We start from the raw sequence: 13,181 nt of genomic DNA on the forward strand, positions 1-13,181 counted from the left end.
CCCAATCACTAGGGAAACAGTGTAGACAGGAGAAGGGTCAGGATGGAGCCTTGGAGATCTGCGACACTTAGTGGTGAAGGGGAAGCTCCAGCAAGGGCAAGACCGAGGGGTGTTGGAGCCCGTGCGGTGGACGGTGTGAGTGCTGGCTGCCAGGGCTCACAGCTGCCACCTGGTGCCCTTTCCCACTCCCACCCCCACTCCCGCCAAGCAGCCAGCAGCCAGTGCCACAGCTGACACGGGAGCAGAGAAGGCTGCTGCTTGCCACAAGCTGGGCCGACTGCGGTCCATTTACCACACTAGCGTTCCCTGAGGGGTTAGGCTGTGTAGGCTGCTTTCCAGCAGACAAGTCCTTCCTTCCCATAGGCCCCAGCCCTGTCCTGCGCCCTTACAGCCTTTGTCCTGTGAGCACAGGAGAAGCCACAGTCAACCACCGTAGGCTCTGCGCTTAGGGAACCTAACTGAAGACACCAGCCGAGGAAAGTGCCTTAGGAACTGTTAGCTCTTACTCGTGCATTTCCCTTCCCAGGTGACATCGCGCTGCCTCTGTGGGTGCCCCCTCCACCCCTGGAATGCCCTTCCAGGCCCTAACCTGCACTGAGCCTGTGGGCTGTCAGAAAGGAGGCCCCCTCTGCAGAGGCGTGCAGTGGCTAAGGCGGGCCAGGGCTTGGGTAGCACCGAGGAGGAAGCCGTTAGTTCCGCCTATGAGAGCTGGAGACGTTTTCTCAGAGGAAGTAACATTGGAACTGAGCCTGGAAGGCGAGCCCGTGCCCACTTGAAAGCTCCCCTCAGACCCAGGTCGGACAGACCGCCCCTGCTGTTGCCCTCAGCACACGCTGTTGACTGTGCAGCGTCTTTTCAGATGGATGTCTACGGCCTTGGTGTTAGAGGTGCCCCGCGCACGCTGCCCTGCACAGTTCACCTTCAGCCAAAGCAGCTTGGCAGAAAGGAGTGCAGAGGACTTGAGGAATTACGTGAAGTTACCTTCACTTGGTCTGATCTCTTGGCCTCCCATAATCAGCTACCTTCCATAATCTGTCCCCTTCCTCTGGGCCCCCCATCTGCAGTATATTGCAGTATATCATCAGCACCTCCTGTATTTTCAACCCTCGGAGGGCCTCATGTTGGCTGTGCTGCAGGGGCCTCTTCATGACGCATCCATGGCTCTGATGTGCTCTTGGAGGAAACCATGAAGGGGGCAGAGTTGGTGACGCATGGGATGGAACTGAGGAATCATTTCCTGAAGCACGTGCAGCAGACAGAGCAGGAAAAACCTCGGTGTGTCTTAGCACAGTATGTAACAAACATTCCAAACTGAATAGAATATAAAGGTCTATGAAGATAAAGAAAAGTGAGAAGCAAAATATGAAATAATTTTATACCTATTAGATCACAAAAACATTTTAAAGTCTGGCAATGTTGAGTAGTTTGGATTTAGGCAGCAGTCACTTTGGAAAACAACCTGGCAAAGTCACGTCAGCTCTAAATTGGCTAAAGCCAATAACAACAAGTACTGTCACACCCAGAGAACATTTATATAAGAGTAAGTGGGAAGAGACGCTGGAGAAAACATGCTTTATCTTGATAAGGTGCTTTGTAACCACAGTGAATGGTGTTTGTGGTTGAAAATACTTTGCTGTCAAGTTTCTGCTCATGAAACAGCAACTGAGATAGAATGGAGAAAGATCAAAGTTAGACTCACAAGGAGTGTTATTTCCCTGGATGTTGAGGTGTGCACAGTACAGGGGCTCTAAATGGTCAGGAAATGAAGGTATTACTGTTGTGTTTCCCACAGACTGGATTTTAAATGTAGTTATTCCAGAGCATTTTATATATTGCTTTAGTGGAAGATTTGCTGCCACTTAGCAGATGAGAAGGCTAGGAATGAGAGTTTTGCATTCATATCACGAGGCTTGGTAAGAGTTCTTTGTTCCTAACTCGGCCCTGGCTGATAACGTAAATGCCATCCAGTAAGAAGGTTTGGAAAACATCAGGAAGGAATGCGTAGCTCTGAGTTTCCTGGAACGTGTCCAAGAGAAGCTGGCACTGAGAAAGTCACCCCCCAACACATTCGGGTTCAGAACCATTTGGAGGCACCATGGTCCCTGGGTTCCAGGGCTCTGAAGCAGACCTCTGTTTTCTCAATTCCTTTGTTGTCTCTGGACCATTTCCTTCTGTAATAAGAGGTCTTATCAGCAAATTGAATGAATGAATGAGGACTGAATTTGTGAACATTTAAATGAGAGAAATAAATTACGTGGAAATAAAAGCTCAAGTTTTTCTCAAATATAGCCAGTGTTCTGAAGGGCTTAAGAAGAGAAACTCCTACAAATAACCCAATTAAAAAGGGGGGGAAGATCTGGAGAGACATTTCTCCAAAAAAAGATATACAGTTGCCCAAAAATCACTTGAAAAGATGCTCAACACCATTAGTCATCAGGGAAATGCAAGGCAAAGCCACTCACACCCACTAGGATGGCTGTAATCAGAAAGACAGGTAACAGCAAGTGTGGGTGAGGGTGTGGAGAAATCGGACCCTTCAGTGTTGCTGCTGGGAATATACATTGATGTAGCCACTTTGGAGAACAACCTGGCAGTTCCTTTAAAAGTTCCATTTGACCCAGGAACGCCACTCCTAGGCATATACCCAAGAAAATGAAAACATGTCCATACGAAAACTTGTACACAAATGTTCATAGCAGTATTATTTATAATAGCCAAAAGATGGAAACCACCCAAAAGTTTATCCACTGAATGTATAAACAAAATGTGGTGTATCCATACAGTGGCATGTTTTTTGGCCAAGTAAAGGAAGTAATACAGGCTGCAACATGGATAAGCCTCAAAAACATTACGCTGAGCGAAAGAAGCCAGGCACAAAAGGCCTCATATTGTATGATTTCATTTATATGAAATGTACACAACAGGCAAATCCATAGACATAGAAAGAAGATTAGCGACTTCCTGGGGTTGGAGGGAATATTGGGGGGTTGATGACATTCTAAAATTTTATGTGATGGTTGTACAGCCCTGTGAGTACGTTTACTAAAAGCCATTGAGTGATACCTTTAAAATGGGTGAATCGTATGTGAATTTTGTCGCAATAAAGCTGTTACTCCCCACCCCACCCCCAAAGAAAAACCTTCTTTGAACCAATTCTAACTTCTTATTGTTGAGAGAGAATAGTATAAAATTCTACAGAAATATGGTTAATTGTCCTTCAGGAATAGTGCAATTTAGAAAGATTGGAGGAGCCTGCTGTGTGCCTGGCATAGTGCTGAGGCCCCAGGGCCCCAAAAGCAAAGAAGGTTTCTGGTTGGGGAGGAACATAGACGTTTGTGGGAGTTGTGCAGGGCGTGGTCGCATGCGCCAGGCTGGAAAGAGAGAGTGTTAGCCCGACACCTTCACACCGCCCCCCCCATGTGCCAAGGGGCAGAGGGGGTTCCAGGCCATGGGTGACAGCAAGTGTGTGGGGCTGTTGATTTTTAAGGCATAGAGTTGTTTGGGGGGGGAGTGCAATGAAGGAGGTGGGTTGGAATGAAGGACTGCCTTGCACACCGCTTATCTGACATTACAGAAGAGGAAACCATACACGTAACACTGTGCTAACCCAGACTTAGGTTCTGGAAGTTCTAGCGCACAAATAAGACGGAGCTCTTGCTGGCTGAATGTTTGTTGTGCGCCTGGCACTGTTCTAGGTGCTTTCTCATATTCCTCCCAAGTCTAGAGGGACGTGCTGCTATTTGCGCACTGGCAGACTAGGCTGGGAGCGGCGAGGCCACGACTCGGGTCCAGAGCCCCACTCCCGCCATGCACTTCACGGGACCTTCTTGCTGGCGGGCGCCAGTCGGAAAACCACTGTTCGCATTGAATTTCTTCCAGCCTCTATTTTAAGATGCTCTTGGTTCTTTGTTTAAATGACTAAATGTATCTAAAATTAAACTGGCACTCATTTTTATTTTTCTTGTACAATTGAAGTCATTGCTGTTTCACTTAATAAATTACAGTATAAGAACTGAGCAGTAATAATCATTTATAGGGATTTATTACTCGAGCTGTGTGTATTTAGCATTCATTCGAATATTATTCTTTTTAGGTTGAGGGAAATGTTTCTGAATATTGGTGATACTGGTTGTTCACTGAGGTGGTTTCCTGTATATTTCTGTAAAATATAAATGAAATTCATATTTATCAACACCATTTGAAAGGCTTTCCCTGAAAAGCGAACATCTTGAAGTGGGTTGACTGTTTTGTTCTCCCTAAAAATATTCGAGGTGTCCGAAGCTAAGTGACTTATTTAGGCATTAGAGTACAGCCCCAGTAGGCTTTCAGCAGACCTGCCCTATATTTTAGTGTAGATTCCTCTACTTTTAATAAGTGTTTATTGGTACAAATAAGTGTAACATGATAAAACATCTTACATTAGAGAGGGTAACAGGCTGGCATTGCTTTGAATAGTCATAGACACGGGCCAAAGCTTAGCCGATCCTCTGTCTTCTTAGTAGAAGAACATGCACTTCAACCGACCCCCCAAAGCTGAGGTTCTTTTGTGCTCAGTGGGAACTTCAGCCCCATTTTCCTTTAAAAGGGAAAGAAAATTCTGCCTTGGAGTGTCTGGGCACATGCTGAGCACCCTGCCCCAGAATCGGGGCAACTGAGAACACAGCTGGCCGGCTGGGTGGTAATTCCTCAACGCCCTGGTATGTCCTGGCGTTGCCAGATAGACTGCAAGGGCTCGGAGAGCAGGAAATAAGCTGCCGGGAGATAAGGCGGCAGCTAAGCTCTGCAGACGGGAGGAAATGAGAATGCTAATCCAGGGAGACAGCATTAGCAGTCTGACTTTATTTTTAAACCAAGAATCACCAGAAAGATTTCTTTAATTTAGGGGAGCTGCCTGCACACCTACCCAGTTGTATTGGTAGAACTCACAGCAAAGAAGTGAGTGGGGACTGTATTTCCACTCACTGCTGTGTCTCAGCTGCTGAGGAATTACAAAAAGATGAGAGTGAGTTTGGGAACTTTCTGTTTCTCCAGCCACTACCACTATGTTCTCATAAGACCAAGAACTCTTTAACGTTAGAAATAAGTTTAAAATATTTTTTTTACCTCTGCTCTTTCGTGTTTGTGTCATGCTGTGACCATGCCAGCCAGCTGTTTCCATGACGAAGAGGGGCTTATTGATGTGAGCGAAATATGCAGCCATTCCTGGCAATGGATGGTCAAGCCAAAACATGAAAGTGTAGGAAATGTGACTAACCTCTAAACTCTCAAATAAGATACCTTGTCATCGGTACTGTTTTATAAGGAAAGTCATAGTAGATGAACGTTCACTGGGTTAAAGAAATAATTCCAAAACTGATCAGCAGTGCATGTCATGTAATTGGTCATATTCTGTCCTGTGGCAGCCGTTCCGGCGTCCGCTAGTGACAGTGGGCGTACACATCGCATATGTGGCTTTCGGGACCAAACTGTAGCCACCTTCATGCACCTTTGTGGATTGCGGTGCCCGGGCCAAATCATCGTTGGGTCTGGAAGAAGTTTATGAAGTTGGCTTTTATTGACCATTTGGGAATTCTGAATTTTATGATGCAATCAATGCATTTAAAGGTTTTTGTTGGTGTGTTGCTTTTACTATTTTAAAAAATTAGATCAGTAATTTAAATAGAGAATTTTAAAAACTAGACTTAAAAAACTGAATCTGAATTTGTTCCCGCTCTTCCACTTGGGTAGCGGGCCCTCCTGTGTGTGTTCACAACTCTCTAATTGCAGCTCAAGCACTTTGTCTCTGGGGGGACAAAGATGGCTTAACATCTGCCCTCAACACCTAATGGCTTGTAATAGATGAGCAGTCACTATTAGCCGTTGTTAAAATGCCTTTGGGAGTTGAAAATAACCGGCTTTAAATCCTTGTCAGTAACCTTTTATAGTTCAAAGATACAACCGAATGAGGATCATAGCTTCTAATTATGTGTAACTGTTTGGCACAATATGTCCAAAATAACCATGTGTCAGTATTCAGAGGGGAGCGTTTCCTCAAGCCGCGGAGGGGGTCAGCCTGCACCTGCACAGTCACAGCAGAGCAAGGCGGGTGTCTTGGCAGAGGGAGAAAGCCAGACAGGGCTGCGGGTTAGTTGGTGTCTGCATCCACGGAAGTCACCTTTGGCACGGGAGCCATCGCCTCGGCTCGATTTGACTAGCGATTGCCTTGTCTCAAGATTGCAACCTCACAGCTCTCTTTGATTTTTGCAGTTTTAAAAAAGAGCTACACTATCCTTACCTTGGAAGTGGGTAACAATTTCCTCTTGGAAAACTTGAGGATTTTATTATGCATCTTGCAACTACGGCTAATACCACCATGTGTGGCAGACCAAGGCTGGGAGCTGCTCCTACCTCCCTGGTGCCTTGAAAACAAGCTTCACAACCTAAGATCGGGCGTGTCCATGCTACAACTTTGAGAAGTGACGGGGCTTCTACTTTGGTCTGTGTTTTGGACACAGATGGGCAGAAGGAGGGGTCAGGGCATTTTGGAGATCCTTAACGATCTCATTGGCCCCACTTGCTAGTTTAGAAGACAGCTGACCCTTGAACTACATGGGTTTGAAATACGCAGGTTACTTATATGCGGATGATTTCCAGTAAATGTACAGTCAGCTCTCTGTATCCCCAGGCTTTGCATCCACGGATTCAACCAACTGCAGACTGTATGCATTGATCACGCCATTTTATATAGGGGACTCGAGCATCCATGGGTCTTCGTATTCACAGGGGTGGCACCAGTCCCCTATGGATACTGAGGGACGGCTGCAGTTAAGTTTTTGAGGAATCAGAAGTTACAGACAGATGGGCTCAGTGCCTCTAACCCAGCATTGTTCAAGGGTCAACTGTATAAGTTAGAATTTTGAAACCATTTCCACAGGTGCCACACATTCACTTTGTGCCTTATGAGTTTATTAGGCACAAAGTCCTAGGAGGAGACGGGATTCAGATCTTTCTTACGAATTGCAGGCGTGCTCTTGCTGGCTAATGACAGTCCTAGTTTGACAGACACTCACCAGTACATGACCACATACCTGGATGTTCTGGCTTCCGGTCAGACTTTCCCCAAGAGCAGGACCAGGTCATCTCTGCTCCATATTGGTCACAGCGTCACATGGCATGAGCCAAGTAAGTACAAGCTGAATGTCTGACGGGATGAAACACCAGCACCGGCCAGGCTGGTGACACTCGGGGAGCGTTCCCCACAGCAAACGCGAGCTGTTGGTTTTATGGCTCCTGTGCTCCTTGGCTCAGGAGTTTTGCTGGGCTCCAGGACGACTGTCCTCAGGCATTTACCTAATCCCACAAACCACCTACTAGAGGGTTCACCTTTACAGGAGGGTGTGATAGTTGAGAAAGATGGAAGTGATTATCCGAGTTCAGAATTTTTCGTATTTAAAATTAAGTTTTTATACTCACACATTCTAAAGCTTATCATTTCTTTATATTTCCTCTGTGATAAATTCTAAACAACTTAGATATTTCAAATGTGTGTGTTTTCCAAGTTGGCCATGTTTAGATGCTGAACTACTCAGAAATAAGAGTCTAGAAAAGTACAGAAAATTTCCCTTTGGGATAGAAATGAAATGAAATAGGCCCCATCCTTTCCGCTTTCTGTGTTAAATAAATAATACCCTGATTCAAATACCGAATAGATTTTGTGAAAATTGTTTTCCCATCACACAGAACCGTCAGATGAGAGATTCTTACCCTTGTGAGAGGCAAGGCAGGGAACAGATGGGCTCTCGGCCCTCTCTCTGTTTTTATCATAGTGGGCATTTTCATGTTATAATTTATCATTTGCTCAGGTGTCTGCTGTTCGTCAGGAAGCCATGTCTTGTGGGTCTGGTTCCCTGTGACACTGCCATATGTGGGCTGTGCCCTGTCCCCTCCACTGATCCTCACATCCTCCCCTGGTCTTTTCCTCTGACCATGCGTTCATTCTGGTTAGTCGTGAAGTTTGATCTCTTTGTCGGCGTAATTCTGGGCCATGTAATCCTGGTTCATTCCCTGTGGTCAATGTCTTCGTGGTTGTTTTCTAGGTTGTGCTGGTGAGGTGGAATGAGCCGTACCAGAAGCTGGCCACATGTGATGCGGATGGAGGGATATTTGTGTGGATTCAGTATGAAGGAAGATGGTCCGTGGAGCTGGTCAACGACAGAGGGGCTCAGGTGAGTGGGCGGGAATACAAGGCAGACCTCGTGTTCCAGAGCGAAGGAAAACTTTCCAGAAATAGGTGGAGTAGAAATAAATGAAACTAGAACCCTGCTTTTCATTCCTCATGAGTACATCACTGATGAAAAGAGAAAGATCATACTTCTTTCTCTTCAACTATGCTGCTGTTTTGAGAACTCTCCAAGTTTTAAGCTTTAATTAAATCTGCGAAATCAGTTTTTACCAGTGTTGTGATTATATGTTAAATTTGGATCCTCTGTAGTGCTTCTGGCATGTCACTTTTTTGCTCCCTTCTGAAAGGTATTTTCCCTGTGACGTAATCTTCATGGTTTCCTCACAGGGAGTTCTACCTGTTTCTCACAACCTACTCACCAAGCTGAGCTTTTAACACTTTCTTCTACCAGGTTTCAATTAGCGTGGCCACCTGTTGTCATCCCTCAGCTCTTCTTTCTGACACAAATTTGTCTCTGCTCTGAGGAAAACAATTGCTCCAGGGACACCCTGCTGAGCTGTGCTATTTAAAAACCTGCTTTGTAGATCCTTCCGGCACCTCTGCTCTTCCACACGGGAGGGTGGTCTGCATGGAGGCCTCTCCTCATGTGTTTCAGGACGCATGTCCCATCCCAGGGATTTAACGCAGTGTGGCTCAGAACCCGGTCCTCAGGAGGCCTTTTTTAATGAGGGGTTTCTTAGACTATTTTACTCTCCAAGGTGGCGTCCCTCTGCCGGCCTCTATACATGTCTAAGGAAAGGATTCTCATCCTCTCCCATCTGTTGCTTAAATAGCTGTGAACTCTCCAAGTCTGAAAGATACAGACCAGTGAAGTGACATAAAACTGCAAGGAGTGAAGATCTTATTAGCAGTTATTAGTAGCAGACTGAGCATCTTTGTGAGATGTCATCACAGAAGACAAATCTATCTCTGGGTAAAAACAGAATTTTCTTTCTTTGTAAGTTTATTTGTAAGAGTAAATGTAATCATTTTGACTGACTCTGAAAAGGTCTTATCTGTTTCCCGTATGCTTCCATCGAGTGGAAACAGAAGCGATAGAACCTAACCTGTGACTACTAATGAGCCTTCTAAATAGAGCTGCAGGTGTGGAACTCTCCATGACTGAGAAGTTCATGTCACGTCGTGGGGGCCCCGGGTAGTCGATGTTGCGGTCAAGAGCATGAGCTCTAGAGTCAGACCACAGGCCAACAGTCTCACTCTGTGACTTCTTGATGGGAAGTACTTAGCTTCTCTGTGCCTCAGTTTCCCCACTGGTAATGTCTAATGGTACCTGCCTCAGAGGGTCATTGGGAGGATTAAATAAGATGAAATAGGGAAAGTGCTTATAGCACTGTCTGCACATGATAGTTGTCTTCACATGTTGTTATAGTGTCTGTAGAATTCTGAGGTGCTATTACCTCATTGTCCCCAAGCACAGAGCCTACCTGCCCTAAAATAGTAGCCACAACGTCATCACCAAAGACCAGCTTCAGGTCTTGAGGCAGCAACTCTTCATGGCTTTCTGTAAAGTGGAGACTTCTCTGAATTGGCCCATAAGGGTCTCTAAAGTGCTGTAATTCCACTGAAGTATGAACTCTTCTCCTTAGAAAGGCCCAGTGATCAGGTGTGACACGTTTTTAGTTGGACAGCAGAAGGTCTTTAAAGCATTATTCAGAGAAAGAAACTGAAGGGGAACTCGAATGCCAACTCAGTGCTCGGCTTTCTCATGTGTTACCTCTCAGTCGCCATAGCAACCCTATTTGGAAGATGTTATTTTCAGTTAATAGAAAGGAAAAAACAACAAAAAAACAAAAACCCCAGGTCAGGGAGGTTCAGTAACTTGCCCAAGAAAGTCCATGGGTGTGAAAGTCAGAATTTGAACTAAGTTTGAGTCCAAAATGCTCTATTACACTGTCTTATTCCCAGACAAGGAACTGTTTTCCCTTTCAGCAGAAATGCATGTATTCATAATATATTGATAAGACGTACTGTTCCAAAGAGTTTCTTTTAAGATGACAATACTATTTAATTGCTTCATGTTTTATTCCTGCATTGTGTCTTCCCAAGTGCTTATTTAATTCTTTCAGTTCTGAGTGTACCTTTGCTGCATTCACTGTTCTAAGATACAGACTTTAGATGGGAGATGCCTGAGAGACCTCCCTCCTACCCTTCTTTGTTACTCAGATGTGATCACAGGTTTCCGATCTATGCACTTTTCCTCCGACATGGTACATGACACCCAGGAAAGGTCCCTCCTGGAGTCAAGGGACAAAAGGCCACTGAATCCAGAAAAACCTGACTCTTGATCACTGAGGTGTTTGGTGAGAGATCTTGATCAAAACGGGGAAATATGAAAATTAATAAACAGAAACCTCATTTAAAATGGAGTTGACAGTCTGGAAGAAAGAACTCTTCATGTATGAGTATGTGTCACTCAACGCAGACCACTGACCCCACAGGAAGAGACAGACCTTGCCTCTCTGACAGGAAGTGATACTACTTCACTACCTCAGCAGAAGGAAGGAAAGATTCCTCCTTGCCCAGTAACAGCTCAGCCAATGGGAGGCCGCCAGAACTGGGCCAATGAGAAGCCACTAAACTTTGAAGTTCCAGTTTCCTCCAATGAACTCTTCATTTACCAAAGCCCCTCCCAAGTCCATAAAAGAGCATTTCTCTCCTTGGTTTCTCTGGACTTGTGCATTGTTCACCTTTAGACCGCATGTCCCTAATTGCAATTCTTTGCTGTTCCTGAATAAAACCATCTGGCTACCTATCTGTTAAAGGTCAACATTATACAAAAGAGCTCAGGCTTCGTAACATTAGAGAGTCCCGCCTCAGCAGCCACATATTTTCTCCTGACAGGCAGCCTCTCTGAGGAGGAAACCTCTTTGTCATCTCCATATAGCAGCAGTGTGATCTCCACCATCACCATATTCCTCAGCCTTTCTTGTGATTTAGAATTTGGTACAAACAGACATGTTCAAAAAAAGGAGGATGAATTCAGATGTGAGGTGGATGAGCTTACGTGGACCATAGAACTTCTAGAAGCACCTAGACTCTCACAAATGCCTGTACCTGCCGGGTTCTACCAAAGTAATCACTGTATCCTGTGACCTGATTCATATTTTTATATAATTTTACTTTGTGGAACTCCGAGTCTACACACCTCTGAGCAGTTGACATCATTAAATGCCTACATTTGAGGGGGGTTTGGCTGCTTTTAATAGTGTGGGAGTCAGATCTTCCCTAAGTAAAAAGCATCACAATCTAGTGGTGATGAATCACTGGTCCAAGGAGCAGTGTCTGTGCACCGGAAGCCGTGTCCGGTGGCAGGAAGGACAGTTGTGTGGCTCGGAAGAGGAACATCCTTGAAATCTGCACAGAGAAAAATAACACTTTTTTGAAGAAATGACAGGTGATCACCCTTGTTATGCAACGTGCCTCTTTCACTGAGACAAAGTAATCAAACATCTGATAAAAGTGGAGTGATGCTGTAGCAATTTCTTTTTCAGGAAATGATTGAGTCTTATTTCAAAAATGAGTCTGGAACAGTGCATGCATTGTTTTATAGTATCAGTCACCAAGGATGGTCTGATAAAACGCTGCCTCAGGCTGCTGCTCAGTTTCAATTAATCCCTGTATGAGAACGCTCCTTCCTGAACCAAGAGCACTGCAGCCCTCTGCACCTGAAAGGCCTCCAGCGGGAGGGGGCTTTCTGTTCATTTTCTTTACAGCATTTGGTACTCAGTTTCCCCTGGTTTATTTTTCCGATTGTAGTATATTCTTATCACTCTGTGCTGACCTAATTTAACAAATCCAATTAGTTCATGTAAACATCCTGTTATCATTTTTTTGTGACTGTAAGATTGGTGATGTCTTGGAGAAGATTCTTCACACTGACTATATGTTTCAGTCCTCTAGTAAGATATTTTTCCTTTTAGTAGAATGTTTTCTAAGGTAAGTGAGTTAAAATACATGTAGATAAATAGCATTATCTTTGCAGAATGAAAGGGCTTTTCAATTTTATGGCAGAATTCATGTGTTGTCTCGAAAACATGTTTTAAGTTCTTAAGGAAAACTGCATAGTATAATTGGCTGAAACATAAGTTCAGTGAAACTGAAGTTTGGAGTTTACCTAAGGAAACAACTTATTTTCAGTAACCTCAGACCAGCTGGCCAAGAGCTATCTCACAAATCCCTGCCATCGTCACGATGGAGACATTAAACATAAACCCATAACTCCTGCTGGGAAAATAGCAAAAAGTTCATGACCTTTTGGTGTGTGTTCTTTTATTATTATCTGAAATATGATATATCCAGTAATGCCACAAATTTTAAAGAAAGTTGAACATTTCTAAGTATAAACAATAGTGAAAATTATGGGTATACATTTTTTTCTTTTAGTTAAAAAAGATTGAAGAGTAAAAGCAGTACAAACTGAAAAAGTGAATTAAGATGATAGAAATATAACAGTAATTAGAATAAATGTAAATGTCCAGCAACTTAGGCAGGTAAATTGTGTATTCATACAATAAAGTATTACTCATCTGTAAAAAGGAATGCACACAAACTACTCTCATAACCATTATATGGAGTGAAAGCAGCCATACACAAAAGTAAACATACTGTATGGTTCCATTCTCGTGAAATTCTAGAACAAGCAACCTGACAGAAATCAGATCACTGGTTGCCTTGGACCAAGACTGAGGGTAGGGGAATGACTTCCCAGGGGAACTTTCGTTTATTGTATGTGAACTATACTTACATAAAGTTTAATTTTAAAAGGCTAATAAATATAACCAACAACTATTTGCCAGCAGTTTTGAAAACTTACATGAACTAGACAAATTCCTTAAAAAATTTTAAAAGAGCTGACTCAAGAAGAAATAAAAATCTTGAAAGCTTGACTGCTAGTATACCTATGACATAAATTGAAGCAATTTATGGTTTAAAATCTTCCTACAAAACAATTCACAGCCAG

General features: G+C 44.0%; 1 protein-coding gene across 2 annotated transcripts in view; it reads left to right on the forward strand.

The window, feature by feature from the left end:
• TULP4 (TUB like protein 4) overlaps positions 1-13,181 on the forward strand; it is a 203,920-nt gene that overhangs the window by 129,591 nt on the left and 61,148 nt on the right. For both annotated transcript variants that reach the window (XM_074333760.1, XM_074333761.1), the window contains exon 3: positions 8,076-8,204. In XM_074333760.1, coding sequence (XP_074189861.1) covers positions 8,076-8,204 — 129 coding nt within the window. The remainder of the gene's footprint in view (positions 1-8,075; positions 8,205-13,181) is intronic.

Source organism: Rhinolophus sinicus, linkage group LG05 (genome assembly GCF_036562045.2).
Source record: "Rhinolophus sinicus isolate RSC01 linkage group LG05, ASM3656204v1, whole genome shotgun sequence".
Lineage (NCBI taxonomy): Eukaryota > Metazoa > Chordata > Mammalia > Chiroptera > Rhinolophidae > Rhinolophus > Rhinolophus sinicus.